At 43.6% G+C, this 13,144-nt stretch overlaps 1 protein-coding gene across 1 annotated transcript; it reads left to right on the top strand.

The window, feature by feature from the left end:
- Window positions 1-894: 894 nt before the first annotated feature.
- Window positions 895-10,484, top strand: LOC129822631 (G-protein coupled receptor 4-like). Its single transcript, XM_055880994.1, has 2 exons — window positions 895-1,282; window positions 8,443-10,484. Exon 2 carries the CDS (start codon window positions 8,472-8,474, stop codon window positions 9,471-9,473), a length of 1,002 nt encoding a protein of 333 aa, XP_055736969.1. The 5' UTR covers window positions 895-1,282; window positions 8,443-8,471; the 3' UTR covers window positions 9,474-10,484.
- Window positions 10,485-13,144: the final 2,660 nt, after the last annotated feature.

Raw genomic sequence — 13,144 nt, forward strand, 5'->3', positions numbered from 1 at the left:
CAAAAATGTCCAAAAACCCGTTTTCGTGTTATTATTATGGGACATTGTTAAATAAAAATAAAATAATTATGTGTTGATGAGCAAAACAATTAATCTAATACATTTTAAAATAAGGCGGTAATGTAACGAAATGTGGAAAATGGAAGGGGTCTGAATACTTTCCAAATGCACTGTCCCTTCATACATTCCTGTACTGTACATCTCCCTGCAGCAACGTTCATTTAAAAAAAATCATTTTGTCACAGCTGTGACTTATTGAACCTCACATGCATGTTGAGAGAGTATTACAAAACAAAATTCAAAGACTGAATGATAAATGTTTACACAGAGTGTAGGGCGAGTCGGTTTATACAGGATATTCACTTCCCATTCCCAGATAAACGTTGACTGTGATACACATATCTCCCTCCAGTATTACTAGGCAGATGCTGTCCAAGTCACGTGATCTCCAGATGTGGTTCACCTCTAGTACAGAGATGACCTTCGAGACGACCTGAACCGTGTTGAATCATTTCGGGAATTTTCACTGACGTTTTCAGTCCGGTTGACGTGTTGTATTGGACCTCTACGTCACAGGACAAGCCCACTAGACAGATCTGAAGATCGGTATCTTCCATTGCAATATTGACTCACAACGCCTGCATGTCTGGAGTGTCTGCTGCTGCTGTTAGCTCTCTTTGTCTCTTGTTAGTTTCTTTGTGGTCTCCTGTGGAGGAAACTACCATTGTGGTCAGCCTGACTGCCAGTCAAGTTGAAAGTTTCAGTTTGAACGATATACATCTGGAGATGCCAGGGAGGTAGTGTGTGACAGGGGCTCTAGCTGAGTCTCTAACCCCCCCCACCCCCGCCCTAAAGTCATTACTTTTAAGATGCACGTGTATTCTGAAGAAAACTCCCACCCCCCTGCCTTAAACATCCCTCTTCTCTTCCCCTCTCGTGTCTGACTTATTCTCTCTCCGTCTCTCTCGTGCATGTCTGTCTGACTGACTTCTTGACTTCAGTGAGTGGACTGACTGCTAATGGTTGGCATTTCCCCATCGCGGAGGACGTGTCCTGGGTTGAAAACATCGGTCTGTCGGTTGTCTTCTGGAGTGGTCGCAGCTCTCTTCCTGTCACCATGTGGGACTCTAATGGTCTGGCAGTACCTCAAATGTTCTGAAGCCTCCCCTCAGGCTGACTGAATGGAAATATCCTGTGCATGAGGGCTACGGAAGGAGACAGAAGTTCTTGACCCACTTTGGAGAACCATTGTCGACAACAAGCTAAGTCCCACAACTGACAGGTGAGGACTTCTAAAACGGTGTTCAGGACTCAGAAGTGATTTTAAAAGTGTAGCTGAAAGAATGATAAAGCTTTTGTCAACATTTTCCTCTCTGACGGAGTTAAGACATGCACTAAAAGTTAGTGCACAGAGTATCACTGTATGTTTTAGAAGATAAGACATACAAATAGTCTCTCAAGTTGATCGGAGAGTCCTTTAGGTCTCAGTTCAAATCACCTCACAGATGCAGGTGCGCGCTTTTTAAATATTCTACCTAAAGATTGCGCTGACAAGTTAAATTTTTAATTCGGTCCTAAAAGAACTCCCTTCCCCCCCAACACGCCCTTTTCCCTGTTGCTCTGGCCCCAGGATGACAGTGGTAAAAATAATGATGACTAGCCTGTAGCAGTGTGTCAGCCTTACTAAATGATTAGACTAAAGAGGTCTGGGAATGTAGCCAGTGACTGGTTCAATGATGGAAGACATGCTAATTGCTCTCACAGGTGCTTAAAGGGCGAGACAGAGGGTGGATTCTGAGAACTGTGGAAATGTGGAGGAGAACAGTCTTCCGATTGAGAAAGAAGAGGACATTTTGCTAAAGATGTGAACGAGTTATGCGTTGAGACCGTTGGGACACGAGACTGACTGTAAACTGGGAGAGCTTACTTTTAGCTGTCACTGGACGTCTGCGAGTTCACGCCTGTGTGTTTGGCTAAGAGAACGTTAGCATACTGCTGGATAGATGTAATTAAGTGAAATCCACATTAGAAACGTCTTTAGAGGGCTAGGAAGGATGGCTTCAGTGGGTAGATATTACATGTAGTGTCAGTCAAATGTACTCGTCTAGGTGCTAAGCAAGGTTCGTTTGACGTTTTAAGAGAACACGGACAATACAAGGAGGGAAGTACACCGGCAATCTCAGGGAGTTATCCAAGATGGCGTTTAAATCTGACATGTAGCAGACAGAGACTCCTGTGGGAGAGAATGCACGGCAGGTAGCATGTATAGTTGCAGACTCCTTATGAAGGGTTGCCCGCTACACTAATATTCACAAAGTGTTTATTAAAGAGACAGGTCAGATAGCTTTAAAAAAAAAAGGTGCATTCTCCAGGTCAAACTTGAGATATAACCAAAGCTTGCCTGAGAAAGTAGACCTCCGGTGTTCTTCAGTAATGTACCGGAATGTACGAGTTTGAACAGACATTCTGCAAGCCTTTCTTTTCTAAAGGAAGAGTAAATGGAATTGTGGTCGAGTGCAGGGTATCCACAATATAGCACAAGAACACACGCACAGCTGTCACAGTGTGACAGTATCATGCACTATGTGTCCGCAATATGAATGTATTTTAGGAGTCAATGGAACGTCAGCGATCCTTGTTGCATACGAGAGGAAGACCAGAGTTACTCGCACCTCAAGCTGTTGGCAAAATGTTCAACAACGCAATGATTATCCCACCAATGTCTCTGAAACTAAAAGATGTTTATAGATCCCACAGTGATTACTGTCGGGCCAAATGGTCTGACTAGTCAGTGCTATAGTACAGGGTTTCCCAAACTCGGTCCTGGGGCCCCCTCTTGGGTTCCCCCCCCCGCCCCCCTAGCACTACACAGCTGACTCAACTAATCAAAGCTTGATGATGAGTTGATTATTTGAATTAGCTGTGTAGTGATGGGGCAAAAAACAAAACGTGCCCCCAGGTGGGGCCCAGGACCAAGTTTGGGAAACCCTGTACTAGTACAGTAGATTACACCAGCATAGCAGAATGTTCTGATTATTGATTTACACAAGTTGTCTTTCAGGTCTGTAGTCTTTCAGCAAACCAAAATACAGTTCACAGGTTGCCCTATTCATGAGGGTTTGGACTACCGTTGTAAAAATGAAAACATCACATAGTCAATGCTCAGTCTTAGCGGGTACATAATGAACGACTAATCTCACCTCATGGACCACTGGTCAGGTAGGCTCTTTTATTTTGCATGCTATGTCTCAGTCATCCACATGGTGAGAACTTAGATTAATGACACATCTGTGGGTCACCCATAGAATTTAGTATCAATACCACGAGGATTAAACCAGGGAATAGGATTGAGTGCTTCATCAGGCTAGATAAACATACTATTCTATAGTGTAGAGTACCTTTCCATCACATGACATTTCATGCCAATTTAGTGAAACCAACTTCCGTAACACATGCAGTGCTACATACACCCATAGGCCTACCCACACCCACAAATGCACACCAACACACCCATACTTACACGTGTACACTCTTAGAAAAAAGGGTTCCAAAAGGGTTCTTTGGCTGTCCCAATAGGAGAACACTTTTTGGTTCCAGGTAGAACCCCTTTGGGATCCATGTAGAACCCTCTGTGGAAAGGGTTCTACATGGACCCCTAAAGGTGGTTCTAGCTAGAACTAAAAGTGTTCTACCTGGAACCAAAAAGGGTTCTCCAAAGGGTCCTCCTATGAGGCCAGCCGAACAACTCTTTTATGTTCTAGATAACACCATTTTTCCCCATGCGTTTAGGATCTTAATTTGATCACCCTGTAACAGTATAACTTTTTTGAAATGCAGGAAATGCACAACTTGTAGTGTATTTGAGGTTTAAGACGGCTTCTGAAGTTCGGAATTTCCACTTTCAAATTTCAGACTTGATTTTCTCTCAAGAAAAATGTATCAACCCCTACAAAAACATACACACACACACACACACACACACTCTGCTCTACTTCCAAATGGCATCTAAATTTGTGAGGCTGGATGAGAAATCAAACCTCCTCCCGATCATCCACTTATACCATTAAGGGTCTTCTGTTTCTGCACACTGACAACAACAAAGCCTGAGTAGGAGGTGGATGGAACATAGCAACATCATCTACTCAGCCTCATACATAAAAAACGGATTTCCTGTCTTATCTTTCATAACTAATTCTTTCGCCAATTTGAGCTCGCACCAAATTACTCCTCAATACCAATCAACACCTTTTAGTGCAATCAACAGCAAAATAAATTACACTTTGTATTACTCCACCAGAGACCTGGAAAGGTAATTATGTGATTGTGCTACTAATAATCCAAAAACATGTTGGTGTCGGTGGTATTGAAAGGAACATAGATATCCATCACATTGTTGCTACCATGTTTCCCAGAGTCTAATTGGGATTTAGATTTTAATGATGATGTCTGTTTCATGTGATGGTCAGACTTGCCTGTCTATTTCCGGAGCAAGCTAGCACAGAAACTTAGATCTGATTATCAGTGTGCAGTACCAGTCCGAATGTCATCACCAAGTTACAGCCGCAGGACAGATTTCTTCCTGCTATTATCACAGCAACCCATATGTACTCTATAGAACTACAGTATGTCCGTCCTTACATTAGAGTAAAGGATTTAAACACGTATTAAACCTACGAACTGTCCTGCCGTCAATCTTGTTGCCTCCAAATATCTAATTCCTCCAATCCCAGAGTCTGGCTCATCGGACGTCACAATGAAGTGCAAATGCTCTCCCACTAATCACAACCTGTGCTGTAGCAGATCGTCAGCCAGTTTGAAATCATGCAGAGCAATATCCATGGCAAATTTAGATGCAATTACTGAACAGCGGCATTAACATAAGGTAATATAAACCCGTTAGGAGGTGGGAGACAATATTTCCATGACACATTTTTGTCCAGTCATAAGGTCCTGAACCCCATGACAGTAACTGCTATCATACACTGAGGGGGTCAGAAAAGATGAGTCACAAAGCCTGAAATTGGTGAAACTTTTCACACGAAAGGGTTAAAAGTGGGGAGATGCTGTAGTTTCATAGGCAATTTGGAGTTAGCGAGTTGCACTGAAAGAAGACTCAAACCGATATTTGTCTATTTTTAATTACACCTTTATTTAACCAGGTAGGCCAGTTGAGAAAAAGTTGTCATTTACAACTGCGACCTGGCCAAGATAAAGCAAAACAGTGCGACACAAACAACACAGAGTTACACATGGAATAAACAAACGTACAGTCAATAACACAATAGCAGAGTCTATATACAGTGTGTGCAAATGAGGTAAGATAAGGGAGGTAAGGCAATAAATAGGCCATAGTGGTGAAATAATAACAATTCAGCAATTAAACACTGGAGTGATAGATGTGCAGAAGATGAATGTGCAAGTACAGATACTGGGGTGCAAAGGAGCAAAAAAATAAATAAAACAATATGGGGATGAGGTAGTTGGGTGGGCTATTTACAGATGGGCTATGTACAGGTGCAATGATCTGTAAGCTGCTCTGACAGCTGGTGCTTAAAGTTAGTGAGGGAGATATGAATCTCGATATGAATCTAATTTTTGCAATTCGTTCCAGTCATTGGCAGCAGCGAACTGGAAGGAAAGGTGGCCAAAGTAGGAGTTGGCTTTGGGGGTGACCAGTGAAATATACCTGCTGGAGTGCGTGCTATGGGTGGGTGCTGCTATGGTGACCAGTGAGCTGAGATAAGGCGGGGCTTTACCTAGCAAAGACTTATAGATGACCTGGAGCCAGTGGGTTTGGCGACGAATATGAAGCGAGGGCCAGCCAACGAGAGCATACAGGTCGCAGTGGTGGGTACAATATGGGGCTTTGGTGACAAAACGGATGGCACTGTGATAGACTGCATCCAATTTGCTGAGTAGAGTTTTGGAGGCTATTTTGTAAATGACATTGCTGAAGTCAAGGATCGGTAGGATAGTCAGTTTTACAAGGGTTTGTTTGGCAGCATGAGTGAAGGATGCTTTGTTGTGAAATAGGCAGCTGATTCTAGATTTAATTTTGGATTGGATATAATGTGAGTCTGGAAGGAGAGTTTACAGTCTAACCAGACACCTAGGTATTTATAGTTGTCCACATATTCTAAGTCAGAACCGTCCAGAGTAATGATGCTAGATGGGCGGGCGGGTGCGGGCAGTGATCGGTTGAATAGCATGCATTTAGTTTTACATGCATTTAAGAGCAGTTGGAGGCCACAGAAGGAGTGTTGTATGGCATTGAAGCTCATCTGGAGGTTTGTTAACGGTGTCCAAAGAAGGGCCAGAGGTATACAGAATGGTGTCGTCTGCGTAGAGGTGGATCAGAGAATCACCAGCAGAAAGAGCGACATCATTGATGTATACAGAGAAGAGTCGGCCCGAGAATTGAACCCCGTGGCACCCCCATAGAGACTGCCAGAGGTACGGACAACAGGCCCTCCGATTAGGATAGATAAAGGATAGGATAGATAAAGGTCTGTAACAGTTTGGGTCTAGAGTGTCTCCCCCTTTGAATAGGGGGATGACTGCGGCAGCTTTCCAATCTTTGGGGATCTCAGACGATACGAAAGAGAGGTTGAACAGGCTAGTAATAGGGGTTGCAACAATTTTGGCTGCTAATTTTAGAAGGAGAGGGCCCAGATTGTCTAGCCCAGCTGATTTGTAGGGGTCCAGATTTTGCAGCTCTTTCAGAACCACAGCTATCTGGATTTGGGTGAAGGAGAAATGGGGGAAGCTTGGGCAAATTGCTGTGGGGGGTGCAGAGCTGTTGACCGGGTTAGTGGTAGCCAGGTGGAAAGCATGGCCAGCCATAGAAAAATTATTATTGAAATGATCGATTATCATAGATTTATCGGTGATGACAGTGTTTCCTAGCCTCAGTGCAGTAGGCAGCTGGGAGGAGGTGCTCTTATTCTCCATAGACTTTACAGTGTCCCAGAACTTTTTGGAGTTTGTGCTACAGGATGCAAATTTCTGTTTGAAAAAGCTAGCTTTTGCTTTCCTAACTGCCTGTGTATATTGGATCCTAACTTCCCTGAGAAGTTGCATATCGCGGGGGCTGTTCGATGCTAATGCAGTACGCCATAAGAGGTTTTTGTGCTGGTCAAGGGCAGTCAAGTCTGGAGTGAACCAAGGGCTATATCTGTTCTTAGTTCTACATTTTTTGAATGGTGCATGCTTATTTAAGATGGTGAGGAAAGCACTTTTGAAGAATAACCAGGCATCCTCTACTGTCGGAATGAGGTCAATATCCTTCCAGGATACCCAGGCCAGGTCGATTAGAAAGGCATGCTCGCTGAAGTGTTTTAGGGAGCGTTTGACAGTGATGAGGGGTGGTCGTTTGACCGCGGACCCATTACGGACGCAGGCAATGAGAAAAGTATGATGAGCTGGATACTGGAATTTTTAAAAATGATTGTGAGTAAGAGGATGTCATCTTTTGAGGGATGAGTTCAACTGTGTTCAATGGATATGTTATTCAGTATTGTGGGTTTATTTTTGTGTGTCTCTATGGTATACTTTATGGGCTCTATTGAATCTGTAAAGCTGAAGCGTTACAGATTCTGCAATATCCATTTTAAGGTCATTTCCAAATGACCCGATATATGCAGCGTTTACCTTGAATGCATTTCCGCTTTAACCTTTCTATATTTTCCCCAGATTTTAGCAGAGATGCAGAAAATAATCTTTTGTTTCTTTAAAAAAAGAAAGAAACACCAGTCAGGAGGTATGCTTAGATATGTAGAAAAATACTTTGTTTAAATGTCATCTGTCACCTTATGATAATACGTCATTGTGTATTAATTATGATGCCATGATATATGCCTGTATTGATGACGTGTGTCATCATTCCATGTACTGTGTGGTAATTTGGATGTAAAATCCTAGGCATATTAGTGCAATATATTGAGGTGTGATTTACAACAGTCAGAATGACAACCTCATTAAAATTGAACAAGTCAAGAGGTACGCTTAGAAACTCATCCCTATGGGTCTCCCAATCATAGCCGGATGTGATGTAGCCTGGATCTCGAACCAGGTACTGCAGTGATGCTTCTTGCTCTGAGATGTAGTGTCTTAGACCACTGCGCCACTCGGGAGCCCCTTTAAATTCTAATCACGCTGTAAAGTTGAACTTCCGCGACGTGGATTGAATAGAGCCCTATGTGAGTAACTTTCTGATGAATTAGACGGTAGGAAGTTCAAGTAAAGAGAGACTAGTCTGTCTCATTCATGAGTCATGGCCTTGTAAAAGTGACTAATATGACTTTCTGGATTAAAGAAAGGGGGGGAAAATGCATAGATGTGATAATCACGCTTTTCTGATCAGGGTTCATACATCACAAGCCATTGTAACTGTATTTTATTTAGCACAAATTACATACAACATATACTTGTTTGTCTTTTCAGGAACTACTCCAGTTTGGACCTGAACACAGATGGAGAAACAGATGAATAAAACAAACTTTACTTGCGTGACAATCTCTCAAAGCCCTATCAGTGACTTCCTGATGGGCATCTACATCCTGGCCTTTATCCTGGGCTTGGCCTTTAACCTCTTGACCCTTGGCCCCATCGTCCAGCAGGTCCGCAGCCAGAACGTCCTGGGGGTATTCCTGCTCAACCTGTCCCTGTCTGACATACTCTATATCCTCACCATGCCTCTCTGGATCAACTACTACCACCGGGACCACCACTGGAACCTGGGCAGTCTCTCCTGCAGCGTGGCCGGCTTCTTCTACTACTCCAACATGTACCTTAGCATCTACCTGCTGTGCTGCATCTCTGTGGACCGCTGCCTGGCCGTCACCTACCCCCTAAGGACCAAAGCCTTTCGCAGCGTGCGCTACGCCTGGGTGCTGTGTCTGGTCGTGTGCGTGACTGTCATGTCCGCACACGGCCTGGTGCTGTTCAAGGACAACCTGCAGGACACCCACGACGACAAGGACCGCTGCTACGAGACCTACCCCATGCCAAAGCCCGTGGTCCTGTTCAACCTGCTGCGGGTGGGCATCGGCTTCCTGCTGCCCCTGCTGGTGCTGGGGCTCTGTTACTGGAGGATCCTGGGCCAGGTGAAGCAGAGCGAGGGGCTGGGGGAGCAGGTTAAGAGGAAGGTACGGCTGCTCTCCTTCGGGGTGATGGGGATCTTCTCTGTGTGCTTCGCCCCCTACCATCTCCTCCTGCTGACCCGTTCCCTGGCCTACTACTATATGGAAGAACAGAGGTACTGTGAGTTTGAGGAGATCATGCACTTCCCCTTCTCGTGCACGCTGGCCCTGTCCAGCCTGAACAGTGTGGTGGACCCAGTGCTGTATGTGCTGGTCAGTAACGGGGTAAGGGAGGACATGAGACTGTGCTGCTGTGGGAACAGAAAGAGTCAACGGGAGAGAGACAGTTCCGTCATCGCAGTAACATGGAAGACACATACAAGCATGATCTGATTACATGCAGTGTTTGTGTTCAGGGTTGGGGAGGTTACTTTCTAAATGTAATCATTTACAGTTACTAGTTACCTGTCTAAAATTGTAATCAGTAACGTAACTTTTGAATTACCCAAACTCCCTTTCTGTTACTTTTGGATTACTTTCCCTTTAAGAGGCATTGGAAGAAGACAAAAAGGATCCATCAAACGCATTTGGTGTGTCATCGTAGTGATCCCTGACTCGCTCAGGTGGAACAAACTGATGCTTTTTCAATACTGAATTGAATACCATTGAGAAAACAACATCCTTTCTGAGTTTAAAAGTAATCTAAGAAGTAATCATCTAGTTTTTCAAAAGTATCTGTAATCTGATTACAATATTCTTGCTGGTAACGTAATTGATTACGGTTACAGTTTTTTTTGGTAATCAGATTACATGTAACTGTGAGAGTGTCTGTTGTATTTATGCCCTTCATCTATTGCAGTAAATCCCTTCCATGCACATTGTCAAAAGGACAGCATGTTTGTCTGTGTGACTTCAATAACATGTTCTTTCATATCAACCCACTTTCATGGACAATCAGTCAATCAGGTTGTCCTTAAATTGTTCAAAGAAAAGGACTGTAGCCTTTGTGTAGTTTTACTAATATCCTGCTTGGTGATGAGGTTGGATGTTCATTCATATGCATCATGTTCTTTTAATTGGACCTTTCTATTAATGCCTGTCCTCATTGGTATGGAAAATCCTTTCAAAGGCTGTCTGTTCTGGCTTTATGTTACAGGGTCGTTCCGCTTGAAGGGCCCTTGTATCTCTTCAGGTCTGCCACAGGTTTTTATTGATATATGCTTGGTTTACAAATGAACCTTTATATTCTAATTTGCCTGTTTTGTGGACCGACAAATGAGAACATTGTTCAATTTCATATTTATCCTAAACAAAACCTTTGTAGTAAACAATGCTGGTGTTAAAATCCCAGAAAACACAGTACTGGACATTGAAGTCATGTTGACAATGTTCATCCAATAAACAAAAAAGGAAGCTACCCAGATTTGCATATGTTTTTCTTACGTTTACACGTATAATTCCATTATGGGTCAAATCAGTTCCTCTCTCAGTCCCTCCAGGTAAAATATAAAAAGAGAACAAAAATACAGCACAGGAAAATAATGTACTTCCTCATCAACTGAGTCAGTACATCTTTTTAAGTCATGTTCTGAACATGAGAGATCCCTATAGGCCCCCGCTTTAATGAAGGAGGGGGATGTGGCTGTGGGGATGGGACATAGTCCCTCTGTGCCCAGGTTGGCAGTAGGGCAGGGTATTTGTAGGGCTCATGGTTCCCATCCTAGTGGTGGTCCCTACGGTCCTTACGGTCTGGATAAGAGCGCTCTGGTGCTGATGAGGAAAGCTGAACAGAAAACTCTGGAGACGCTGTGTCTCACGGAGAGCACGGCTCCAATCCGCCTCACTGACAGCTAACATACTACAAAATACAGCAAACGGAGCCGCAACTAAAACGGACACGCAGTCCGTAATCTACAGCTGGTAACACAGATGGCCCCACACGCCAATAATTAAAACGGCGATGTCATATCTCTGTTGCTGCAGTTACAGAGAGGGAGGGGCATTTTCTTTGGAGCTTGTGTTGTGAGTCCCACACATGGCTCTCTCTCTTTGATAATCCTTCTGTGTGTGAAGGGATGACTTGAGTGGTGTTTAAATGCGAGGGACAAAGAGAGCTAGGCGGAAGGGAGAGATATAGAGAGATACTGGAAAAGGGAGAGAGAAAATAGAGAGGGGGGATAGGGGAAGACAGGAAAGAAAAAGAGAGAAAGGACAGAGACGGGGAGGGAAAGAAAACCAGAGAAACAGGATGAGAGAGAAGGTAAAAGTCGAGAAAGCGAGAGAGAAAGTGTGAGGAAAGATTGAGACATTTACCATCTGATATCCATCTTCTGTCAGATAAACAAAACATTAAAAGATTCCACTGCTGGTCCCGGAGAAGCTGAAACCTTGGATACTTTCTCTTGACTGCTTCTCCTTCCTTCCTTCTTTACCCCCACCCTCCCCCCACATAACCGTGCCTCTGAGCTTACAATGACCTTTTCCCCCCAGAGGAACGTCGACATCATCTGGCAGCTGCTCGACTCCTTTTATGATACATCACAAGAAAACACATTCCTCCACTGACTGAGGATGATTAGCCGAAAAGCCACGTAGAGGTCACCAATCGCCATACTGCAATGCCTTTGTAATCAACCTGTCTAATCAGAAGCATTGAGTATTTCACGACTTATTGGTGAGCAACGTGATATCATCCACTGCCTTCAAACTGTTTATTTGAATATCGCTGCCAATCAAGGTCATTTCAGTCCTGCTTGATTACTTGGAGGAACGCCATCATAAACTAATATCAGTAGGTCTCATGAGGCAAATCCAATAACCAGTGGTGAGAAGGAAAGTTTATAATGAAATCATTTACTCCAAACCAATATAACAGTGTTTGCATGAATGCCGTTGAGATGGTCCTAATTTATTAGAGGTGAAGTTTGTTCTATCTGCTCAGCGCTGATAAGAGCTGAGAAGAGAAGATCTTTAACTAAATCTGACAGGAACGGTCGGGTTCCAGACACAGTCCAGACTCCATTGATTTTGGAACACAATCGGGCCACCACATTCTTTGTCCACCAAACGGAGGGTTCAATTATCACTTCTCAGTGGCAATCCTTTTTGTGACCTTCTCAGCTCTGACAGTGGAGTAAGTTAAAGAGGGACCGTGTTGGAATTGTAGGTTCTCTCGCTATGTGTGGAATGGTGTTGATTGATTCCCATCATAGCATGCTGCTCGTCAATAAAGCTCCCACGGTGCCCGTCGATACGGTAGCGGGCTGAGTGGTTGGCATTTTACTGGTGGGAACAGTAGGCTTTGATGTGAATGCTTGCTCTGATTCTGAGCTGCTCACGGGGACTAAACTCTTGAAATGAGACACACAGATTTATCTGTCATATTGAATTGGTTTCATGAGGGCTGGGGACAGCCTGTTTACAGAAGGAAACACCCCTCTCCTAGAGATAAGGTACTTTCACAGAGCAAAAAATGTAATTTCCAGTGTAATTTCCTCTCTTTACTTCACTGAATCACTATTGGTCTGTCTCAGTGCCAGAGCTTTGTTGGACATGATGCCAAGGAAAGATATGCAGACTGTGTTAGTTTTGGAGACTGTGAACATTCTGCAGAAATAGAACTAACTCAAGATAGCAAACTAGGTCCTATTTCTCAAAAAGCCGCGGGTGTGTTCCGCTTGCTTACTCTGTTTGTGAAGCTGTGTCCGGGAAGCAACTCATAAATTATGTATGATCCATTAGTGAGTTTCGTTTGCAAACACAACATGTCGTTCTAGGATCTTTATAAATGAAGCCCCACCATTGAAAACCAATCTCGTCTGTCTAAGGGTCCTTGATATTTCTCACCAAATTATGGAACAATATTAGATGACTTAACCCCTTATTTCTACGCGTAACGTTTGTGAAAACAATGTGCTAAGTTATGTATCAACTGTAGCAAAATCATATTATTTTCTAGTCAATGAACGCAGCCCTCTAGCACCCAGGCACAAATGGCCGAGGTGAATGGCGTTTTGAACATGTGACAGATGTAAAATTATAAAAAATAAATGCATATGTGACTT

Source organism: Salvelinus fontinalis, chromosome 24 (assembly GCF_029448725.1).
Source record: "Salvelinus fontinalis isolate EN_2023a chromosome 24, ASM2944872v1, whole genome shotgun sequence".
NCBI lineage: Eukaryota > Metazoa > Chordata > Actinopteri > Salmoniformes > Salmonidae > Salvelinus > Salvelinus fontinalis.